This window comes from Salvelinus alpinus, chromosome 5 (genome assembly GCF_045679555.1).
Source record: "Salvelinus alpinus chromosome 5, SLU_Salpinus.1, whole genome shotgun sequence".
Classification (NCBI taxonomy): domain Eukaryota; kingdom Metazoa; phylum Chordata; class Actinopteri; order Salmoniformes; family Salmonidae; genus Salvelinus; species Salvelinus alpinus.
Window position 1 is genome coordinate 8,858,819 of NC_092090.1, and position 22,580 is coordinate 8,881,398.

Below are 22,580 nucleotides of genomic sequence, written 5' to 3' on the forward strand. Positions count from 1 at the left end.
GAGGGAGGGAGGGTTAAGAGACTGGGAGGGAGGGAGGGATGGTTAAGAGACTGGGAGGGAGGGAGGGAGGGTTAAGAGACTGGGAGGGAGGGAGGGAGGGAGGGTTAAGAGACTGGGAGGGGAGGGAGGGAGGGAGGGTTAAGAGACTGGGAGGGAGGGAGGGAGGGTTAAGAGACTGGGAGGGAGGGAGGAAAGAGGGCTAAGTGCATGTGTCTGTCTGTCTCTAGGAGAGAGGGCTAAGTACGTGTCTGTCTGTCTCTAGGAGAGAGGGCTAAGTACGTGTGTCTGTCTGTCTCTAGGAGAGAGGGCTAAGTACGTGTCTGTCTGTCTCTAGGAGAGAGGGCTAAGTGCATGTGTCTGTCTGTCTCTAGGAGAGAGGGCTAAGTACGTGTCTGTCTGTCTCTAGGAGAGAGGGCTAAGTACGTGTCTGTCTGTCTCTAGGAGAGAGGGCTAAGTGCATGTGTCTGTCTCTGGGTTGTTCAATGGATAGAGTGCCTTTCATGGCCTTGTAACTTTATGTACATTTTGATAAAACACTCAATTTAACAGTTTAATCTACACTCTAACTAAACCATGTTAAAAAATACCAATAATTACTTTTTTTCTCCTTGGAAAAATCCCCATTTTGGAATGTCCCATGTCCTTTTTCTGACTTCTAGGAAGATTTTAACCCAGTTAACCCCAAACTTCCCCAACCTTCCACCATCATCTCTGTCTCCCCGTGCAGCCCTAACAGAGGGGCTGGAGGCCTAACAGAGGGGATGCAGCCCTAACAGAGGGGATGGAGGCCTAACAGAGTGGATGGAGGCCTAACAGAGGGGATGGAGGCCTAACAGAGGGGCTGGAGGCCTAACAGAGGGGATGGAGGCCTAACAGAGGGGCTGGAGGCCGAACAGAGGGGCTGGAGGCCTAACAGAGGGGCTGGAGGCCTAACAGAGGGGATGCAGCCCTAACAGAGGGGATGGAGGCCTAACAGAGGGGCTGGAGGCCTAACAGAGGGGCTGGAGGCCTAACAGAGGGGCTGGAGGCCTAACAGAGGGGCTGGAGGCCTAACAGAGGGACTGGAGGCCTAACAGAGGGGCTGGAGGCCTAACAGAGGGGATGGAGGCCGAACAGAGGGGATGGAGGCCGAACAGAGGGGCTGGAGGCCTAACAGAGGGGCTGGAGGCCTAACAGAGGGGATGGAGGCCTAACAGAGGGGATGGAGGCCTAACAGAGGGGATGGAGGCCTAACAGAGGGGATGGAGGCCTAACAGAGGGGATGGAGGCCTAACAGAGGGGCTGGAGCCCTAACAGAGGGGCTGGAGGCCTAACAGAGGGGCTGGACGCCTAACAGAGGGGCTGGAGGCCTAACAGAGGGGATGCAGCCCTAACAGAGGGGATGCAGCCCTAACAGAGGGGATGGAGGCCTAACAGAGGGGCTGGAGCCCTAACAGAGGGGCTGGAGGCCTAACAGAGGGGCTGGAGGCCTAACAGAGGGGCTGGAGGCCTAACAGAGGGGCTGGAGGCCTAACAGAGGGGATGCAGCCCTAACAGAGGGGATGCAGCCCTAACAGAGGGGCTGGAGGCCTAACAGAGGGGCTGGAGGCCGAACAGAGGGGCTGGAGGCCGAACAGAGAAGCTGGAGGCCTAACAGAGGGGCTGGAGGCCGAACAGAGGGGCTGGAGGCCGAACAGAGAAGCTGGAGGCCTAACAGAGGGGCTGGAGGCCTAACAGAGAGGATGGAGGCCTAACAGAGGGGCTGGAGGCCTAACAGAGGGGCTGGAGGCCTAACAGAGGGGCTGGAGGCCTAACAGAGGGGATGCAGCCCTAACAGAGGGGATGCAGCCCTAACAGAGGGGCTGGAGGCCGAACAGAGGGGATGGAGGCCTAACAGAGGGGCTGGAGGCCTAACAGAGGGGCTGGAGGCCTAACAGAGGGGCTGGAGGCCTAACAGAGGGCCTAACAGAGGGGATGGAGGCATAACAGAGGGGATGGAGGCATAACAGAGGGGATGGAGGCATAACAGAGGGGATGGAGGCATAACAGAGGGGATGGAGGCCTAACAGAGGGGCTGGAGGCCGAACAGAGGGGCTGGAGTCCCGTGTGGCTCAGTTGGTAGAGCATGGCGCTTGCAACGCCAGGGTTGTGGGTTCATTCCCCACGGGGGGACCAGGATGAATATGTATGAACTTTCCAATTTGTAAGTCGCTCTGGATAAGAGCGTCTGCTAAATGACTTAAATGTAAATGTAACAGAGGGGCTGGAGGCCGAACAGAGGGTCTGGAGGCCTAACAGAGGGGCTGGAGGCCTAACAGAGGGGCTGGAGGCCTAACAGAGGGGCTGGAGGCCTAACAGAGGGGCTGGAGGCCTAACAGAGGGGATGGAGGCCGAACAGAGGGGCTGGAGGCCTAACAGAGGGGCTGGAGGCCTAACAGAGGGGATGCAGCCCTAACAGAGGGGATGCAGCCCTAACAGAGGGGCTGGAGGCCGAACAGAGGGGATGGAGGCCTAACAGAGGGGCTGGAGGCCTAACAGAGGGGCTGGAGGCCTAACAGAGGGGCTGGAGGCCGAACAGAGGGGCTGGAGGCCGAACAGAGGGGCTGGAGGCCGAACAGAGAAGCTGGAGGCCTAACAGAGGGGCTGGAGGCCTAACAGAGGGGCTGGAGGCCTAACAGAGGGCCTAACAGAGGGGCTGGAGGCCTAACAGAGGGGCTGGAGGCCTAACAGAGGGTCTGGAGCCCTAACAGAGGGTCTGGAGGCCTAACAGAGGGTCTGGAGGCCTAACAGAGGGGCTGGAGGCCTAACAGAGGGGCTGGAGGCCTAACAGAGAAGCTGGAGGCCTAACAGAGAGGATGGAGGCCTAACAGAGAGGATGGAGGCCTAACAGAGGGTCTGGAGGCCTAACAGAGGGGATGGAGGCCTAACAGAGGGGATGGAGGCATAACAGAGGGGATGGAGGCATAACAGAGGGGATGGAGGCATAACAGAGGGGATGGAGGCATAACAGAGGGGATGGAGGCATAACAGAGGGGATGGAGGCCTAACAGAGGGGCTGGAGGCCGAACAGAGGGGCTGGAGTCCCGTGTGGCTCAGTTGGTAGAGCATGGCGCTTGCAACGCCAGGGTTGTGGGTTCATTCCCCACGGGGGGACCAGGATGAATATGTATGAACTTTCCAATTTGTAAGTCGCTCTGGATAAGAGCGTCTGCTAAATGACTTAAATGTAAATGTAAATGTAACAGAGGGGCTGGAGGCCGAACAGAGGGGCTGGAGGCCTAACAGAGGGGCTGGAGGCCTAACAGAGGGGCTGGAGGCCTAACAGAGGGGCTGGAGGCCTAACAGAGGGGCTGGAGGCCGAACAGAGGGGATGGAGGCCTAACAGAGGGGCTGGAGGCCTAACAGAGGGGCTGGAGGCCTAACAGAGGGGCTGGAGGCCTAACAGAGGGGCTGGAGGCCTAACAGAGGGGCTGGAGGCCTAACAGAGGGGCTGGAGGCCTAACAGAGGGGCTGGAGGCCGAACAGAGGGGCTGGAGGCCGAACAGAGGGGCTGGAGGCCGAACAGAGGGGCTGGAGGCCTAACAGAGGGGCTGGAGGCCGAACAGAGGGGCTGGAGGCCTAACAGAGGGGCTGGAGGCCTAACAGAGGGCCTAACAGAGGGGCTGGAGGCCTAACAGAGGGTCTGGAGGCCTAACAGAGGGTCTGGAGGCCTAACAGAGGGGCTGGAGGCCTAACAGAGGGGCTGGAGGCCTAACAGAGGGGCTGGAGGCCTAACAGAGGGGCTGGAGGCCTAACAGAGGGGCTGGAGGCCTAACAGAGGGGCTGGAGGCCTAACAGAGGGGATGGAGGCCTAACAGAGAAGCTGGAGGCCTAACAGAGAGGATGGAGGCCTAACAGAGGGTCTGGAGGCCTAACAGAGGGGATGGAGGCCTAACAGAGGGGATGGAGGCCTAACAGAGGGGCTGGAGGCCTAACAGAGGGGCTGGAGGCCGAACAGAGGGGCTGGAGGCCGAACAGAGGGGCTGGAGGCCTAACAGAGGGGCTGGAGGCCTAACAGAGGGGCTGGAGGCCTAACAGAGGGGCTGGAGGCCTAACAGAGGGGCTGGAGGCCGAACAGAGGGGCTGGAGGCCGAACAGAGGGGCTGGAGGCCGAACAGAGGGGCTGGAGGCCTAACAGAGGGGCTGGAGGCCGAACAGAGGGGCTGGAGGCCGAACAGAGGGGCTGGAGGCCTAACAGAGGGCCTAACAGAGGGGCTGGAGGCCTAACAGAGGGTCTGGAGGCCTAACAGAGGGTCTGGAGGCCTAACAGAGGGTCTGGAGGCCTAACAGAGGGGCTGGAGGCCTAACAGAGGGGCTGGAGGCCTAACAGAGGGGCTGGAGGCCTAACAGAGGGGCTGGAGGCCTAACAGAGAGGCTGGAGGCCTAACAGAGGGGATGGAGGCCTAACAGAGGGGCTGGAGGCCTAACAGAGAGGATGGAGGCCTAACAGAGGGTCTGGAGGCCTAACAGAGGGGATGGAGGCCTAACAGAGGGTCTGGAGGCCTAACAGAGGGGCTGGAGGCCTAACAGAGGGGCTGGAGGCATAACAGAGGGGCTGGAGGCATTACAGAGGGGATGGAGGCCTAACAGAGGGGATGGAGGCCTAACAGAGGGGATAGAGGCATAACAGAGGGGATGGAGGCATAACAGAGGGGCTGGAGGCCTAACAGAGGGGCTGGAGTCCCGTGTGGCTCAGTTGGTAGAGCATGGCGCTTGCAACGCCAGGGTTGTGGGTTCATTCCCCACGGGGGGACCAGGATGAATATGTATGAACTTTCCAATTTGTAAGTCGCTCTGGATAAGAGCGTCTGCTAAATGACTTAAATGTAAATGTAACAGAGGGGCTGGAGGCCTAACAGAGGGGCTGGAGGCCTAACAGAGGGGCTAGAGGCCGAACAGAGGGGCTGGAGGCCTAACAGAGGGGCTGGAGGCCGAACAGAGGGGCTGGAGGCCGAACAGAGGGGATGGAGGCCTAACAGAGGGGATGGAGCCCTAACAGAGGGGCTGGAGGCCTAACAGAGGGGCTGGAGGCCTAACAGAGGGGCTGGAAGCCGAACAGTGATCCCCAGATTTATAAAGAGGGTGTGAACTGCCAGGAGAAGCTCCAGTCTGAGGAGGGTGGTGAACAATGTTCACACAATTAAGCACAGCAACTCTCAATGTCCCAGCACACACACACACACAATCAACTAAGGTCAATCAGTAGGTCAAATAAGGTCAATCAGTAGGTCAACTAAGGTCAATCAGTAGGTCAACTAAGGTCAATCAGTAGGTCAACTAAGTTCAATCAGTAGGTCAACTAAGGTCAATCAGTAGGTCAATTAAGGTCAATCAGTAGGTCAACTAAGGTCAGTCAGTAGGTCAACTAAGGTCAATCAGTAGGTCAATTAAGATCAATCAGTAGGTCAACTAAGGTCAATCAGTAGGTCAACTAAGGTCAGTTAGTAGGTCAACTAAGGTCAACCAGTAGGTCAATTAAGATCAATCAGTAGGTCAATTAAGTTCAATCAGTAGGTCAACTAAGGTCAGTTAGTAGGTCAACTAAAAGTTCCATCATAAGTGAAAACATGCATCAGATGATTGAAAATTCTTAAAGCTGAAATTCCCCCCCTTCTGTTACACAGGTTGATTATAGGAGGATGCAAACTGTGTGGTAAAGACAGAGACAGCTCCCCCCGCTGGGTCAGTGTTGTCCTCTCCTCCTGAATCCTCACCATTCTGCAATTAAACCTCCCTCTTTCTTTGGACTGACAAGTCCTTTGTATATTTCAGCTGTCAGTCACAGCCTGTACATTATAAATACAGGATCAAAAAGGGTAGGAGTGCTGATCTAGGATCAGGTCTCAGGGTAGGAGTGCTGATCTAGGATCAGGTCTCAGGGTAGTAGTGGTGATCTAGGATCAGGTCTCAGGGTAGGAGTGGTGATCTAGGATCAGGTCTCAGGGTAGGAGTGGTGATCTAGGATCAGGTCTCAGGGTAGGAGTGGTGATCTAGGATCAGGTCTCAGGGTAGTAGTGTTGACAAGTCCATTGTATTTCAGCTGTCAGTCACAGCCTGTACATTATAAATACAGGATCAAAAATGGTAGGAGTGCTGATCTAGGATCAGGTCTCAGGTTAGGAGTGCTGATCTAGGATCAGGTCTCAGGGTAGGAGTGCTGATCTAGGATCAGGTCTCAGGGTAGGAGTGCTGATCTAGGATCAGGTCTCAGGGTAGTAGTGTTGACAAGTCCATTGTATTTCAGCTGTCAGTCACAGCCTGTACATTATAAATACAGGATCAAAAATGGTAGGAGTGCTGATCTAGGATCAGGTCTCAGGTTAGGAGTGCTGATCTAGGATCAGGTCTCAGGGTAGGAGTGCTGATCTAGGATCAGGTCTCAGGGTAGGAGTGCTGATCTAGGATCAGGTCTCAGGGTAGTAGTGTTGACAAGTCCATTGTATTTCAGCTGTCAGTCACAGCCTGTACATTATGAATACAGGATCAAAAAGGCAGACTGATTGACAGCTCCAGTTTCAGATTAAGATGTTCTCTGTTCCGGGAACATTTTAGTAATTTAGTATAATGTTCTTATCCAGAGTGACTCACAGTCAGTGTATTGAACTAAGCTAGGCTAGGCTAGGCTACCACATATCACAGTCAGTGTATTAAGCTAGGCTAGGCTACCACATATCACAGTCAGTGTATTGAACTAGGCTAGGCTAGCACATATCAGTCAGTGTATTAAACTAAGCTTAGGCTATCACATATCAGTCAGTGTATTGAACTAAGCTAGGCTAGGCTACCACATATCATAGTCAATGTATTGAACTAAGCTAGGCTAGGCTACCACATATCCCAGTCAGTGTATTGAACTAAGCTAGGCTAGGCTACCACATATCACAGTCAGTGTATTGAACTAAGCTAGGCTAGGCTAGGCTACCACATATCAGTCAGTGTATTGAACTAAGCTAGGCTAGACTACCACATAGCAGTCAGTGTATTGAACTAAGCTAGGCTAGGCTACCACATATCAGTCAGTGTATTAAACTAAGCTAGGCTAGGCTAGCACATATCACAGTCAGTGTATTGAACTAAGCTAGGCTAGGCTACCACATATCAGTCAGTGTATTGAACTAAGCTAGGCTAGGCTACCACATATCACAGTCATTGCAAGTGAAACACTTTGCCTCATCAAAAGCTGCTAACAGCAACATTTGTGCGAGTAAGAAAACACACGTCCCAGTGTTATTAGTGCAAAGAAAAGTACAAATGTTTTTTTGTGATATGTGGTAGCCTAGCTTAGTTCCATACACTGACTGATATGTGCTAGCCTAGCCTTTGCAACAGTAGTTTTTTTCTTTTAGGCAGGGGCTGTGAAATACTCATTTGGGGCCCCGTTTTGAGTTCCAGCTAAGACATGGTCAGTTCCAGGAGGTGGTAGTCCATGTTCCGCCTGATTTTAGTTGATACATTAGTCATGTAAAACCTGCCAGGGGCTGTGAAATGGGCTGTTGTACTGGAATAGGTCAAACCAGACATCCCCACTCACTACATATGAAACAACTTCCTGCTTAACCGCTGTATCCAGGCAACAGAGCCTAGTGAAAAATACATTAGTCCCAAGACTTAAAAAAAAACACCCTTTCAAAAAGACCTCTATTATGTATGATAGGGTATACCGTACAACTTAGACGGTTCACTTCTACAGTCCTACTTATTGTTTTCCTTCTCCCTGCTAGTTTGATCGTATTTATTGATTGGCTGGAAAGTGCATTCACTTGGGGTAGTATTCATTAGTGTACACTATAGGGAAAAACATTTTGCAACTGAAAACACGTTTCTTATTGGATAAATTGCGGTAGATCCCTGCCGTTTGGTTCCTAGTGAAAACGAGACCCGGGGTCCACGCTCTGTAGGCTTAAAGTATTGGAAACATTTCAGATTAAAAAATAAAATCCTTATTCTAAAAATGTTAGAAGCAAGACATTAACCACAGAAAAATAGTTTATTCTCACAAAGAAACTTTTTATGTTTTCAAGTATTCCAAAACTGTTAAATAAAGTAGAGGGTGTGTTCACGTGATTTTCTTACATACTGGACATAAAAGCATTTAAAGTTCTGTTTGAAGAGTGTTTTTCCCCCACTAACCCACGAAACACTCAAATGTCTGCCAACTATTCACATTCCTTCCTTGTTGTTGTTGTTGAATTTCATCAAATCAGAAATGTCGACAGCTGGCTATTGAACAAAAAGCACACAGACAGTACACCTGGAACAGTACAGAATGGAGAGTGACTGACGGCCAGACAGGGGGGAGGTACACGTATAGCCAGGGTTGTGTTCATTAGGGCACACAACAGAAAATGTTTTACAACAGAAAAAATAAAAATAAAAGTGACAATTTCTTATTGGACAAGTCCAGGAAGCCCCCTCTTATTTCAGTGAAGCTCCCCCCCTCTCCTTTTTATGCCTAAATGAACACAACCCTTGTTTATACCTGTGATTAGCTGCTTGCTGGTGATATGAACAGTACAGGACAACACAAAGTGGGGTTAACATTCATCTCAGTTGATCCCTTGATTAAATTTGGCAGTTCAGTACTTCCACACTAAAAGACTGGTTTCCCAGACAAGGATTAAAGACTAAAAAACATGATCAATGGAGAATCTCTATTGAAATAGCTTGGTAGTTCGAGACTAGTCTCAAATATGTCTGGGAAACCAGCCCTAAAATAACTCAAAATAAAAAGATATACAGAAAGACTGGGGGGGCGGGGCAAGAACGTGTTCCCGTAGTTACAGTTACCGAGGGATCCCGTAGTTAAAGTTACCAAGGGATCCCGTAGTTACAGTTAAACTTCTGTTCATTTTTCTTTCTAAAACTAGGCCTTAAACAGATACCCCAAGACTTGTTTGTAAGGCACCTAATGCTGTTTTGAAAATGACTGACTATTTCATTGGAATAATATTCTATAAAGTTGTCATGTGTTCACTACGTATGATTGGATCTAAGAAAAACAACAATTAATACTTTGAGTTTTAACTCGTTTCCAGAACATGATTCAGTCTTTCTGTACATGACTTCTTGTCTTCTTTGTGTTACTTCCTGATGACGTGTTTAAAAACAGCGTACATCCGTACGTACACGCCATGTATTTCACTGATTAGTGTTTAAAACGTTAAACCACCACTTGTGGCTAGACGGTATGCAGCATGTGTTCTACGGAGGGCAGAGTGTCTGCAGGTTTTCGCTCCTCCCTTGGTACTCGATTGATGAATTAAGGTCACCAATTAGTAAGGAACTCCCCTCACCTGGTTGTCTAGGTCTTAAAGGGACAACCAAAAAAACAGCAGACACTAGGCCCTCCATGAAATGAGTTTGACACCCCTGGTATACAGCAACGGTAAAAAAAAGAGTTGCACGTTAGAGTCGGGTAGAATATTAGCATTTCAGCTAACACCAACAACCCTTTTCCTAACCTTAACCTAATATTCCTAACCTGCTAGGAAGTCAATTCTGTCTGTAGCTGTATACGATCTAGTCAAAACCATCAGAGGCTCCAGAAATGAGAAATTAAGCTTAAAAACTACCAAAAAACATTGGTCCATTTGTTGGCTTGTCAATGACCCATTACCCATCATGCTGTAAACAGTACTGTGTGAGCTTTAACACATTGGGATATTGGAGCCAGGGTCAACGTTCTCTTAGAGAATAACAAAACACAGCCACTTTGTTTGAACAGGAGGAGCACGGTTGGGCTCAATTCCATTTCAATTCAGACAAAGAAGTTCCAATTCCAATTGAGAATTCCTGTTTGTTTCCTGAATTGGAATGGAGCTCAACCCTGACGAGCAGCTGATAGAAGTCCACTATGATTCCAGTGTGTTGGTGGGACTGAGTTCATTGATGAGTTGAACGGTTATAGAAACCTGTCATTATTCTACAACTGAACGGATTGATCCCTATCAGAACGGTACTGGACCCATATCCCCATATAATATGGGTTTTACAACAAACAAAAAATTAAAAATAAACAACAAAAAGTCTGGTTTGCCAACAGAATTTAGAGTGAGACAAAATCTAAAATAAAAAGAAGTTCAATAAGTCTGTCTATAGGACAGAGGATAGTCACCATAATATCTGTACACCTTCTACAATATTCATGTTCATTATGAATATTAATAATGACAGAAGTGCATTCACTTTCATTTATACAAACATCTTCCTTCTGATTCACTTTGTTGTTGTTTTTTGTTGTTGCAACTTTTTTGTTTTTTTTAAACGACTGTACTTCTTTAAACGTCATCAACAGGACAGTTGATTAGTGAGTCAAATGTTTTCTGTACATGTAAAGGTGGAGTGATGACTGCGTCCCAAATGGCACCATTCCCTACCTAGTGCACTACTTTTTTTTACCACATACAAAGTAGTGCACTGCATAGGGAACAGTTTGACATTTGGGACGCAGTTACGACCTCCATTCAGAGAGCTTATCAGGCGTTTAGCCTCAGAGACTGGTCCTCTCTCCTCCGGGACGAGATATCGATGTCTATTGAGTCTTTCCCCACGATGAGACGCAACCGTTTCGCCGGCGGGAGTGGAATGAAATCGTCCTCAAACTCATCGTCAAAGTAGTCATCGTCGTCATCCTCCTCCTCCTCTTCCTCCTCCTCCTCAGACGAAGACTCGTCTACCACAACGTTGTGCACCCTGTGCCCCCTGTGTCTCCCACCGTTCCTGGCTTCCAGGCCGAAGGCCCCACCACCCAGACCGCACCCCTCCGTGTCCCCTCTGTTGTCGGTGTGCGTCTGGGTCCGGCCGTCGTCCTCCCTCTTCAGCTGGATCTTCAGCTTGGTGGAGCTGCTGGTGCTGTGGAGTCCGGGAGGCCCAAACCCGTTCAGCTTGGACACGTGGTAGGAGCTGCAGGAACTGCCGTTCTCCCTGTCCTGAGACGGGTCCTTCCTGAACATGATGCTGATCTTGGACGTTGATGAGGAGGAAGAGGAGGAAGATGACGAAGAGGAGTTGACCGGGGGTTGGGCGGTAGGCTGCGGTGTAGTCGTGGTGCTGCTAGCCTGTTGCTGCGTGCTGATTGGCTCGCTGGGCTCGTTGGTCTTGCTGCTGCTGCTGTCTCTGCGCCTGCGGAGCGTCAGCTTGGGGATCCCTCCGCTGTTCTCCAGGATCAGCTGGGCATCGTAGCGCGTGATCCGCTGTTTCTTCTTCCCTTTGCTCTGCGCCCTGTCCCCCCTGTGGCTCCGGTAACCTCCCTTCCCTTTATGCCTACTGCGTTTCTCCCTCCCCTTGTCCCTGTTCCTGTCCTTCCCCCGCTCCCTCCGGAGGGGCTCGCTCCCATTGTGGTCCCAGTGGCGCTCTGGGACAGAGAGGCCCAGCAGCATCCTGTCGCAGTCCGCCGTGTCGGCAGTACTGTGGTGGTGACGGGGTTGTTGGGAGGCCGCCACCGGGGCCACCGCTACCGGCGTGAACAGCTCGCCGTATGACGAGTCCTCGCGCTTTATCGTCCGTTCGGGCCGGAGCTGGGTGAGCTGGCTGCGTCTGGTACAGACCCCTCTGCTTGTGTAGCCGGCATCCAGACCTCCACCCAGCTCCGAGCCCAGCCCGTGGCCCAGGTACTCCTCCAGGTCAGCAGGCTCAGTTTTAATCTCCACCCCTCCAGGGACGGTGCTGTGGCCCTCCAGCCCCCCAGGCTCCAGTTTAACCCCAGCTGACCCGGCTACAGTCTCCTGGACCTTTACCAGGGTCCTGGTGGACCTGCGAGTCCTGTAAGTGCAAGGCTGGCTCTGGCTGCCCTCGCAGACTGCCGGGGTGCTGTTCTCCTTGGCCGCATGGCGGGTCAGACACCCCCGCTGGCCCAGGGCTGTCTGGACTGGTGCATCCTTCTCCTTCTTCACCGACACGCCCCCTTTACACAGCGACAACGTCCTGGGCTCCCGGAGACCCAGGCGACCAGGCCCGGTGGTACCCAGCACCTCCCCTCGGGCCCCTAACGATGCTGCCGCCTTGGGCTCCGAACCTCTGCATCTACTTCGCAACCGCACCTTGGAGAGCGAAGGCTTGGCGGGTTTGGATCGGAGTCTCTTTGGTACCCTGTTAGTGTTTCTATGACTTTGTTTAGAAGGTGAGGTAGAGGTTAGTGCTCTGGAAAGAGACTGTCTGCTTTGAGTCCTGGTTCTGCTGAACTTCCTAGTGGAGGAAGTCCTGTTTCTTCCAGCTGAGGGGGGAGAAGAGAAACTAAACATCAGATCATTTCGAAATTCAATTTAAAACGTCATTCTTCAAGTAACTGTTAAAATTGTGGTTCGTTTTACACATTTAAAAAAAATTAAAAAAATTCAGCATAGGGAATTCTAACAATACAAGCAGGGGAGAGGATCCACCTAAAACCCCAACTGGACCCTGAACGGACCCCGACCTCCGACCCCCAACCTGTTCTTACGTGTGTGTGTGTTTGGTATGTCCTGAGAGTCTATGTCGGTGTGTGAGCCCACAGAGTGGCTGTCGGAGTTCCTGCTGCCCTCTCCTGCCTCCATCTTCTTCAGCCGGTTCAGGCGCTTGTCCGTCTCCCGTAACCCGTACTTGCTGTTGATCACCGGAGCCTCCGCCGGCAGCCCGGCTTTGGATTTGAAAGCGCCAGTGAGACGTCTGCAAGACGACAAACAAAAGGACCAGTGAAGTTCACAAAATATACCTTCAGTGTAATACCTTGTTTTCATATTCCTTCAGCCATATGAATAAACCCTGCTTATTAAAGTGGATTTATGTTTTTCTATTAATTGTGCCATTGCGTCACATTACCTCAAATTATGTATAAAAAAAAAAGAGAGATGGAAAACCAACAGATTTTGTTGATATTCAATCAGTAGAAAATGGACGTCAAGACCATACATACCGTTCACATGTATAGCATTCACAATATTCATTGTTCTCCCCAAAGAATCCATCGCCGTAGTAACAGGAGATCTCCTCTCCTGGTTCGATGTCCCTTAGCACCTTGACACAGGCCGTGTCACGACCCGTCGACACAAACTGGAACACATCACGAATTTCATTTAAACTACAACTGTTAGAGATTCATTTAAACACCTTCAGCCATCTAGATACACAACTACAACTGTTAGAGATTCATTTACCTTCAGCCATCTAGATACACAACTACAACTGTTAGAGATTCATTTAAACACCTTCAGCCATCTAGATACACAACTACAACTGTTAGAGATTCATTTAAACACCTTCAGCCATCTAGATACACAACTACAACTGTTAGAGATTCATTTAAACACCTTCAGCCATCTAGATACACAACTACAACTGTTAGAGATTCATTTAAACACCTTCAGCCATCTAGATACACAACTACAACTGTTAGAGATTCATTTAAACACCTTCAGCCATCTAGATACACAACTACAACTGTTAGAGATTCATTTAAACACCTTCAGCCATCTAGATACACAGCTACAACTGTTAGAGATTCATTTAAACACCTTCAGCCATCTAGATACACAACTACAACTGTTAGAGATTCATTTAAACACCTTCAGCCATCTAGATACACAACTACAACTGTTAGAGATTCATTTAAACACCTTCAGCCTTCTAGATACACAACTACAACTGTTAGAGATTCATTTAAACACCTTCAGCCATCTAGATACACAACTACAACTGTTAGAGATTCATTTAAACACCTTCAGCCATCTAGATACACAACTACAACTGTTAGAGATTCATTTAAACACCTTCAGCCATCTAGATACACAACTACAACTGTTAGAGATTCATTTACCTTCAGCCATCTAGATACACAACTACAACTGTTAGACACCAGGGACCGTATGTACAACGAGTCTCTGAGAATACGTGCTGATCTAGGATCAGTTTAGCCTTTTAGATGACTGCTGTTACTGTCTGTTTATTATCTATACAGTCACTTTACCCTGCTGTTACTGTCTGTTTATTATCTATACAGTCACTTTACCCCTACCTACATGTACACTGCTGTTACTGTCTGTTTATTATCTATACAGTCACTTTACCCCTACCTACATATACACTGCTGTTACTGTCTGTTTATTATCTATACATAGTCACTTTACCCCTACCTACATATACACTGCTGTTACTGTCTGTTTATTATCTATACATAGTCACTTTACCCTTACCTACATGTACACTGCTGTTACTGTCTGTTTATTATCTATACACAGTCACTTTACCCCTACCTACATGTACACTGCTGTTACTGTCTGTTTATTATCTATACAGTCACTTTACCCCTACCTACATGTACACTGCTGTTACTGTCTGTTTATTATCTATACAGTCACTTTACCCCTACCTACATGTACACTGCTGTTACTGTCTGTTTATTATCTATACAGTCACTTTACCCCTACCTACATGTACACTGCTGTTACTGTCTGTTTATTATCTATACAGTCACTTTACCCCTACCTACATGTACACTGCTGTTACTGTCTGTTTATTATCTATATAGTCACTTTACCCCTACCTACATGTACACTGCTGTTACTGTCTGTTTATTATCTATATAGTCACTTTACCCCTACCTACATGTACACTGCTGTTACTGTCTGTTTATTATCTATACACAGTCACTTTACCCCTACCTACATGTACACTGCTGTTACTGTCTGTTTATTATCTATACAGTCACTTTACCCCTACCTACATGTACACTGCTGTTACTGTCTGTTTATTATCTATACAGTCACTTTACCCCTACCTACATGTACACTGCTGTTACTGTCTGTTTATTATCTATACAGTCACTTTACCCCTACCTACATGTACACTGCTGTTACTGTCTGTTTATTATCTATACAGTCACTTTACCCCTACCTACATGTACACTGCTGTTACTGTCTGTTTATTATCTATACATAGTCACTTTACCCCTACCTACATGTACACTGCTGTTACTGTCTGTTTATTATCTATACAGTCACTTCACCCCTACCTACATGTACACTGCTGTTACTGTCTGTTTATTATCTATACAGTCACTTTACCCCTACCTACATGTACACTGCTGTTACTGTCTGTTTATTATCTATACAGTCACTTTACCCCTACCTACATGTACACTGCTGTTACTGTCTGTTTATTATCTATACAGTCACTTTACCCCTACCTACATGTACACTGCTGTTACTGTCTGTTTATTATCTATACAGTCACTTTACCCCTACCTACATGTACACTGCTGTTACTGTCTGTTTATTATCTATACAGTCACTTTACCCCTACCTACATGTACACTGCTGTTACTGTCTGTTTATTATCTATACAGTCACTTTACCCCTACCTACATGTACACTGCTGTTACTGTCTGTTTATTATCTATACAGTCACTTTACCCCTACCTACATGTACACTGCTGTTACTGTCTGTTTATTATCTATACAGTCACTTTACCCCTACCTACATGTACACTGCTGTTACTGTCTGTTTATTATCTATATATAGTCACTTTACCCCTACCTACATGTACACTGCTGTTACTGTCTGTTTATTATCTATACAGTCACTTTACCCCTACCTACATGTACACTGCTGTTACTGTCTGTTTATTATCTATACAGTCACTTTACCCCTACCTACATGTACACTGCTGTTACTGTCTGTTTATTATCTATACAGTCACTTTACCCCTACCTACATGTACACTGCTGTTACTGTCTGTTTATTATCTATACAGTCACTTTACCCCTACCTACATGTACACTGCTGTTACTGTCTGTTTATTATATATACACAGTCACTTTACCCCTACCTACATGTACACTGCTGTTACTGTCTGTTTATTATCTATACAGTCACTTTACCCCTACCTACATGTACACTGCTGTTACTGTCTGTTTATTATCTATACAGTCACTTTACCCCTACCTACATGTACACTGCTGTTACTGTCTGTTTATTATCTATGTATAGTCACTTTACCCCTACCTACATGTACAAATTACCTCGACTAACCTGTACCCCCCGCACACTGAATTGGTACCGGTACCCCCTGTATATAGCCTCGTTATTTTTTTTAAACTTTAGTTTATTTTGTTCATATTTTCTTAATTCTATTTTCTTAACAACTGCATTATTGGTTAAGGGCTTTTAATTAAGCATTTCACTGTTGTATTCGGCGCATGTGACAAAATACAATTTTATTAATAGGATTATATGGAGGGGAAGGACATGAATCAGTAGTTTATAAATATGGACTCTGAGGTAACCTTCATCACAGGTGAGAGAATCCACAACTGAAGTGAACAAAACAAAGAAAGAATTAAAAACTTTTAATGAAGGGAACATTTTCAGTCACAACTTGGTTTTACCAATCTTTTGTTGTCACCAAGAAAGAAAAAAATGACATTACAAATAATACTATATTTTATTGTCTGTGTGTGAACCACCCTCTTTCTGCCATCTTAAATCAATACACCAAGTGTATTGTGTTAACTTCATTTCACAACAAGGGTAGCAGCCTATTCTATTGAGCCCTGGGCTTCATCACTCTCACCAAGGGTAGCAGCCTATTGTATTGAGCCCTGGGCTTCATCACTATCAACAAGGGTAGCAGCCTATTGTATTGAGCCCTGGGGTTCATCACTCTCACCAAGGCTAGCAGCCTATTGTATTGAGCCCTGGGCTTCGTCACACTCACCAAGAGTAGCAGCCTATTGTATTGAGCCCTGGGCTTCGTCACACTCACCAAGGGTAGCAGCCTATTGTATTGAGCCCTGGGCTTCGTCACTATCAACAAGGGTAGCAGCCTATTGTATTGAGCCCTGGGATTCGTCACTATCAACAAGGCTAGCAGCCTATTGTATTGAGCCCTGGGCTTCGTCACACTCACCAAGAGTAGCAGCCTATTGTATTGAGCCCTGGGCTTCTTCACACTCACCAAGGGTAGCAGCCTATTGTATTGAGCCCTGGGCTTCGTCACTATCAACAAGGGTAGCAGCCTATTGTATTGAGCCCTGGGATTCGTCACTATCAACAAGGCTAGCAGCCTATTGTATTGAGCCCTGGGCTTCGTCACTATCAACAAGGGTAGCAGCCTATTGTATTGAGCCCTGGGCTTCATCACTCTCAACAAGGGTAGTAGCCTATTGTATTGAGCCCTGGGCTTCGTCACTATCAACAAGGGTAGCAGCCTATTGTATTGAGCACTGGGATTCATCACTCTCAACAAGGGTAGTAGCCTATTGTATTGAGCCCTGGGCTTCGTCACTCACCTTGCAATTTGGCCGGCAATCTGAAAAAACAAAGCAACACAGAAGATTAGGATCCCAGTTTCCTCACAGAGAGAGACTGCAGCATAACTTGAATTGGCCTTCTGGAACACTGACGAAGGACGCGCCCTAAATGGCACCCTAGTCCTTATTTAGTGCACTACTTTTGACCAGGGTCTGATATTAAACACCTATTATCTGTTTCTGTTGGAGACGGACCCACACATCCATTGTAACTGCCCAGAATAAATCTGTCCATTGTAACTGCCCAGAATAAATCTGTCCATTGTAACTGCCCAGAATAAATCTGTCCATTGTAACTGCCCAGAATAAATCTGTCCATTGTAACTGCCCAGAATAAATCTGTCCATTGTAACTGCCCAGAATAAATCTGTCCATTGTAACTACCCAGAATAAATCTGTCCATTGTAACTGCCCAGAATAAATCTGTCCATTGTAACTGCCCAGAATAAATCTATCTGTAAACTTTATTTGGGAGAGCTGGCTGTATTTTTCATGTAAGTTGGTTTACTTGCTGTATTTTGATTCATTTAAAATGTGGTGTAGTAATTTATACAGGTAAGTGAATGAAGATGTCGTTGGTATTTCCAATGACAACCTGTACTGTGTTGTCAGTGGAGACGTACCGTGGTTGATGAAGGCTGCAGGCCCCAGCCACAGCTGAGCACAGTTCTTGCGTGTTGAGTACATGACACTGAAGTCATTCTCCCCGTGACGCAGCAACATGTTCTCCTCGCTCTCCGACAGCTCGGCGATGCAGCCCACCAAGTACTCAATCTTATCGTTCCTTTTCCTGAAGTACAAGAGAAAGAAAGAAATGTCGATCCAAATAAGAGACGTGATCAATACGACACAGAAAATCAAGGACTAAAGAGCATAGTGATTTTCTGTGGTTTGAGAGAAGGTCTGTCCATTTCAATGATGATGTCAGAACAACAGGAAGTGTGACGGTCGGTCCATTTCAACGACGATGATGATGATGTCAGAACAACAGGAAGTGTGACGGTCGGTCCATTTCAACGACGATGATGATGATGTCAGAACAACAGGAAGTGTGACGGTCGGTCCATTTCAACGACGGTGATGATGTCAGAACAACAGGAAGTGTGACGGTCGGTCCATTTCAACGACGATGATGATGATGATGTCAGAACAACAGGAAGTGTGAAGAAGAAAGAACCAACGTTCCTCACCATTCCTTTGTTGCCACGATCTTGGCTCCGTTCTGCTCTGAGGAGTAGCGGTTACACGGGAGAATCTCAAACCCACTGTCAGTCGCAAACATCCGGAGATACACAAATACCTGGAACAAAATGGAAAACAACAACAGAGTTACAAGGAAAAGAAGGGACTGGATCTTGTGGATAACCAACCTAATAAAAGGTATGGTGTTAGATTTTATTTCACCTAGGCAAGTCAGTTAAGAACAAATTCTTATTTTCAATGACGGCCTAGGAACAGTGGGTTAACTGCCTTGTTCAGGGGGCATAACGACAGATTTGTACCTTGTCAGCTCAGGGATTTGAACTTGCAACCTTTCGGTTATTAGTCCAACCCTCTAACCACTAGGCTACCCTGCCGCCTAGTGGTTAGAGCGTTGATTGGTGCAGGCTCTACTTAACTAGTTAAAAAATTATAAATTAAGTCAGTTAAGAACAAATTCCTATTTTACAATGACGGCCTACACCCGAGCCAAACCCTAACCTGAACGACGCCGGGCCAATTGTGAGCCGCCCAAAAGGACTCCCAATCACGGCCGGTTGTGATACAGCCTGGAATCGAACCGGGGTCTGTAGTACCTTAGACCGCTGCACCACTCGGGAGCCCTTCATAATGACTGTTCATCAGCCCAGCACCCCATCAATAAGAGATAAGTGTTTCACTATCAACCGTGCTACTTGTAGGGTGCATCCCAAATTACATAGTGCACTACTTTTCACCAGAGTCCTATATGTGACCTGGCAGGAGGGTGTCATTTGTGACTCTGTGGTGTTGTAATCTCACATGCTGTTTGAAGAGCTTCTCCTGGGCTTTAGACTTGTGTAGGATGTGGTGTCTGGACCAGTCTCCAGTGGTGAGTGCTCTGAAAGCCTTCTCCAGGTTGTCATGCTTCTTGAACCGCTCAATAATCTCCTTCAGCTCTTCCTGTCTTCCCTTGATTGGTCGAAACCTGTCACGACATCACAGGTGTCATGAATAACAACAAAACATTCCGGGTTTCCAAATACAATTCATATTATCTAGGCAAAAGTTCTAGAAGGAAGACTATAAGTGGATAAGAGACAACATTTCCTGATGCATTCTAAAGTGCTCATTGTGAGTACCTGCCAGAGGTGTGGACTCGAGTCACATGACTCGGACTCGAGTCACATGACTCCAAAATTAAATGAAATGTAAAATCATAAGCAATGTTACATTACTTTTCACAATGCAAATTGTTAATAATAATAATAATAATAAAGCCTTTAATTTGTTATGTCTCTGCATGCAGTTTGAAGGAAGTGGAAGGCTGTTTCAGGAGCTCGTTGCTAACTAGTGTTAGCACAATGACTAGAACTCCATAGACATCCAGTCATTGAGCTAACGCTAGCTAGCAACCTTCAAACTGCACGCAGACATACAAATGATATCCATGAGTTGAATTGCCAAAATCTCACCCTCTTTAAAATCAGTCTAGAGTTTAGCAGGGGAAGCCCAGGTATTGGTTGAGGATGAGGGTCAGGGGTCAGAGTCAGGTTTAAGGTTAAGGCCCCAGACAGACCTGGTGTTCATCTTGTGTGTCTGGAAGCCCAGGTATTGGTTGAGGATGAGGGTCAGGGGTCAGAGTCAGGTTTAAGGTTAAGGCCCCAGACAGACCTGGTGTTCATCTTGTGTGTCTGGAAGCCCAGGTATTGGTTGAGGATGAGGGTTAGGGGTCAGAGTCAGGTTTAAGGTTAAGGCCCCAGACAGACCTGGTGTTCATCTTGTGTGTCTGGAAGCCCAGGTATTGGTTGAGGATGAGGGTTAGGGGTCAGAGTCAGGTTTAAGGTTAAGGCCCCAGACAGACCTGGTGTTCATCTTGTGTGTCTGGAAGCCCAGGTATTGGTTGAGGATGAGGGTTAGGGGTCAGAGTCAGGTTTAAGGTTAAGGCCCCAGACAGACCTGGTGTTCATCTTGTGTGTCTGGAAGCCCAGGTATTGGTTGAGGATGAGGGTTAGGGGTCAGAGTCAGGTTTAAGGTTAAGGCCCCAGACAGACCTGGTGTTCATCTTGTGTGTCTGGAAGCCCAGGTATTGGTTGAGGGTTAGGGGTCAGAGTCAGGTTTAAGGTTAAGGCCCCAGACAGACCTGGTGTTCATCTTGTGTGTCTGGAAGCCCAGGTAAGGGTCGAGGATGAGGCTGGTGGTGAGGTCATCGTGCTCACACAGCTCCTTGGCGGTCATCCCAGAGGACGGGATACAACGTCGCTCCGCCTCCAGGCTGGCCGCACTGAACCCTGGGAAAAACATGAGAGTAAATGAGTACGGTGAAGTTACCCCCTAGACCAGCGGTTCCTAAACTTTTCCATTCCGGGGAACAACAAGTCACATTCAAAAGCTCGACGACACCATTCCCGGAACCATTTTAACATGTCTTGGCAGTCAAATTGGTCAATTTTAGAAGTGAATGTAACAAATGAAAGGCGTTTTATTATTAACAATTTGCATTGTGAAACGTAATGTAATATTGATTATAATACCATTAATACTCCCAACTGTTATTATTTTTAAAAAGAACAATAAAAAAAACATTTTGTAAAAATAATAAAAAATTTAATTGCGGACCACCTGCAGCAGCACCGTGGACGTTGGTCAAATTATTATTATGATTTATAAATGTTTTCTTCCAAAATTAATAACAATTGGGAGTGTAAAATCAAAATCATAAGCAATTACTTTTCACAATGCAAATTGTTAATAATAATAAAGCCTTTAATTTGTTATATTCACTGCAAAAATTGACAAAATTTGACCGCCAATATATTTAGTTAAAATGGTTCCGCGAATGGTGGAGCTTTTGACGGTGATTTGGTGTTCCCCGGGACGGAAAAAGGTTGGGAACTGCTCCCAAGACGTTAATCTTGTTGCATTTTCCCTACTATTGGTTAAGATTAGGATCAGTGGGTCATTCCATAGCGAAACATTTTGCAACAGAAAACTAAAATATGTGCCGTTATTGGACAGTATCAAGTACACAGTAGGCCTACGGCCCTGTTTCAAAATGTTTTGTCCAAACTGAACGAGGCCCAGGGTCATTCAGTAGGAAACAAACTGAACGAGGCCCAGGGTCATTCACTAGGAAACAAACTGAACGAGGCCCAGGGTCATTCGCTAGGAAACAAACTGAACGAGGCCCAGGGTCATTCGCTAGGAAACAAACTGAACGAGGCCCAGGGTCATTCGCTAGGAAACAAAGTGAACGAGGCCCAGGGTCATTCGCTAGGAAACAAACTGAACGAGGCCCAGGGTCATTCACTAGGTAACAAACTGAACGAGGCCCAGGGCCATTCGCTAGGAAACAAACTGAACGAGGCCCAGGGTCATTCGCTAGGAAACAAAGTGAACGAGGCCCAGGGTCATTCGCTAGGAAACAAACTGAACGAGGCCCAGGGCCATTCACTAGGAAACAAACTGAACGAGGCCCAGGGCCATTCACTAGGAAACAAACTGAACGAGGCCCAGGGTCATTCACTAGGTAACAAACTGAACGAGGCCCAGGGCCATTCACTAGGAAACAAACTGAACGAGGCCCAGGGCCATTCACTAGGAAACAAACTGAACGAGGCCCAGGGTCATTCGCTAGGAAACAAACTGAACGAGGCCCAGGGTCATTCGCTAGGATACAAAGTGAACAAGGCCCAGGGTCATTCACTAGGAAACAAACTGAACGAGGCCCAGGGCCATTCACTAGGAAACAAACTGAACGAGGCCCAGGGCCATTCACTAGGAAACAAACTGAACGAGGCCCAGGGTCATTCACTAGGAAACAAACTGAACAAGGCCCAGGGTCATTCACTAGGAAACAAAGTGAACGAGGCCCAGGGTCATTCGCTAGGAAACAAAGTGAACGAGGCCCAGGGTCATTCGCTAGGAAACAAAGTGAACAAGGCCCAGGGTCATTCGCTAGGAAACAAAGTGAACAAGGCCCAGGGTCATTCGCTAGGATACAAAGTGAACAAGGCCCAGGGTCATTCACTAGGAAACAAACTGAACGAGGCCCAGGGCCATTCACTAGGAAACAAACTGAACGAGGCCCAGGGCCATTCA

At 47.5% G+C, this 22,580-nt stretch overlaps 1 protein-coding gene across 4 annotated transcripts in view; it reads right to left on the reverse strand.

Annotated features, from left to right (window-relative positions):
- Positions 1–7,991: 7,991 nt before the first annotated feature.
- The window catches only part of LOC139575474 (histone-lysine N-methyltransferase KMT5B-like), a 33,903-nt gene continuing 19,314 nt past the window's right edge, over positions 7,992–22,580 (reverse strand). For 2 of the 4 annotated variants that reach the window (XM_071400472.1, XM_071400471.1), the window contains exons 3-10: positions 20,623–20,770; positions 19,302–19,467; positions 18,491–18,600; positions 17,924–18,090; positions 17,280–17,299; positions 12,908–13,044; positions 12,455–12,660; positions 7,992–12,229 (exon numbers count right to left, since the gene is read on the reverse strand). In XM_071400472.1, coding sequence (XP_071256573.1) covers positions 10,494–12,229; positions 12,455–12,660; positions 12,908–13,044; positions 17,280–17,299; positions 17,924–18,090; positions 18,491–18,600; positions 19,302–19,467; positions 20,623–20,770 — 2,690 coding nt within the window. In that variant the 3' untranslated portion in view covers positions 7,992–10,493. Of the gene's footprint in view, positions 12,230–12,454; positions 12,661–12,907; positions 13,045–17,279; positions 17,300–17,923; positions 18,091–18,490; positions 18,601–19,301; positions 19,468–20,058; positions 20,151–20,622; positions 20,771–22,580 lie in introns of those variants that run through there. The other 2 variants (XM_071400473.1, XM_071400474.1) reach the window with 2 other exon arrangements.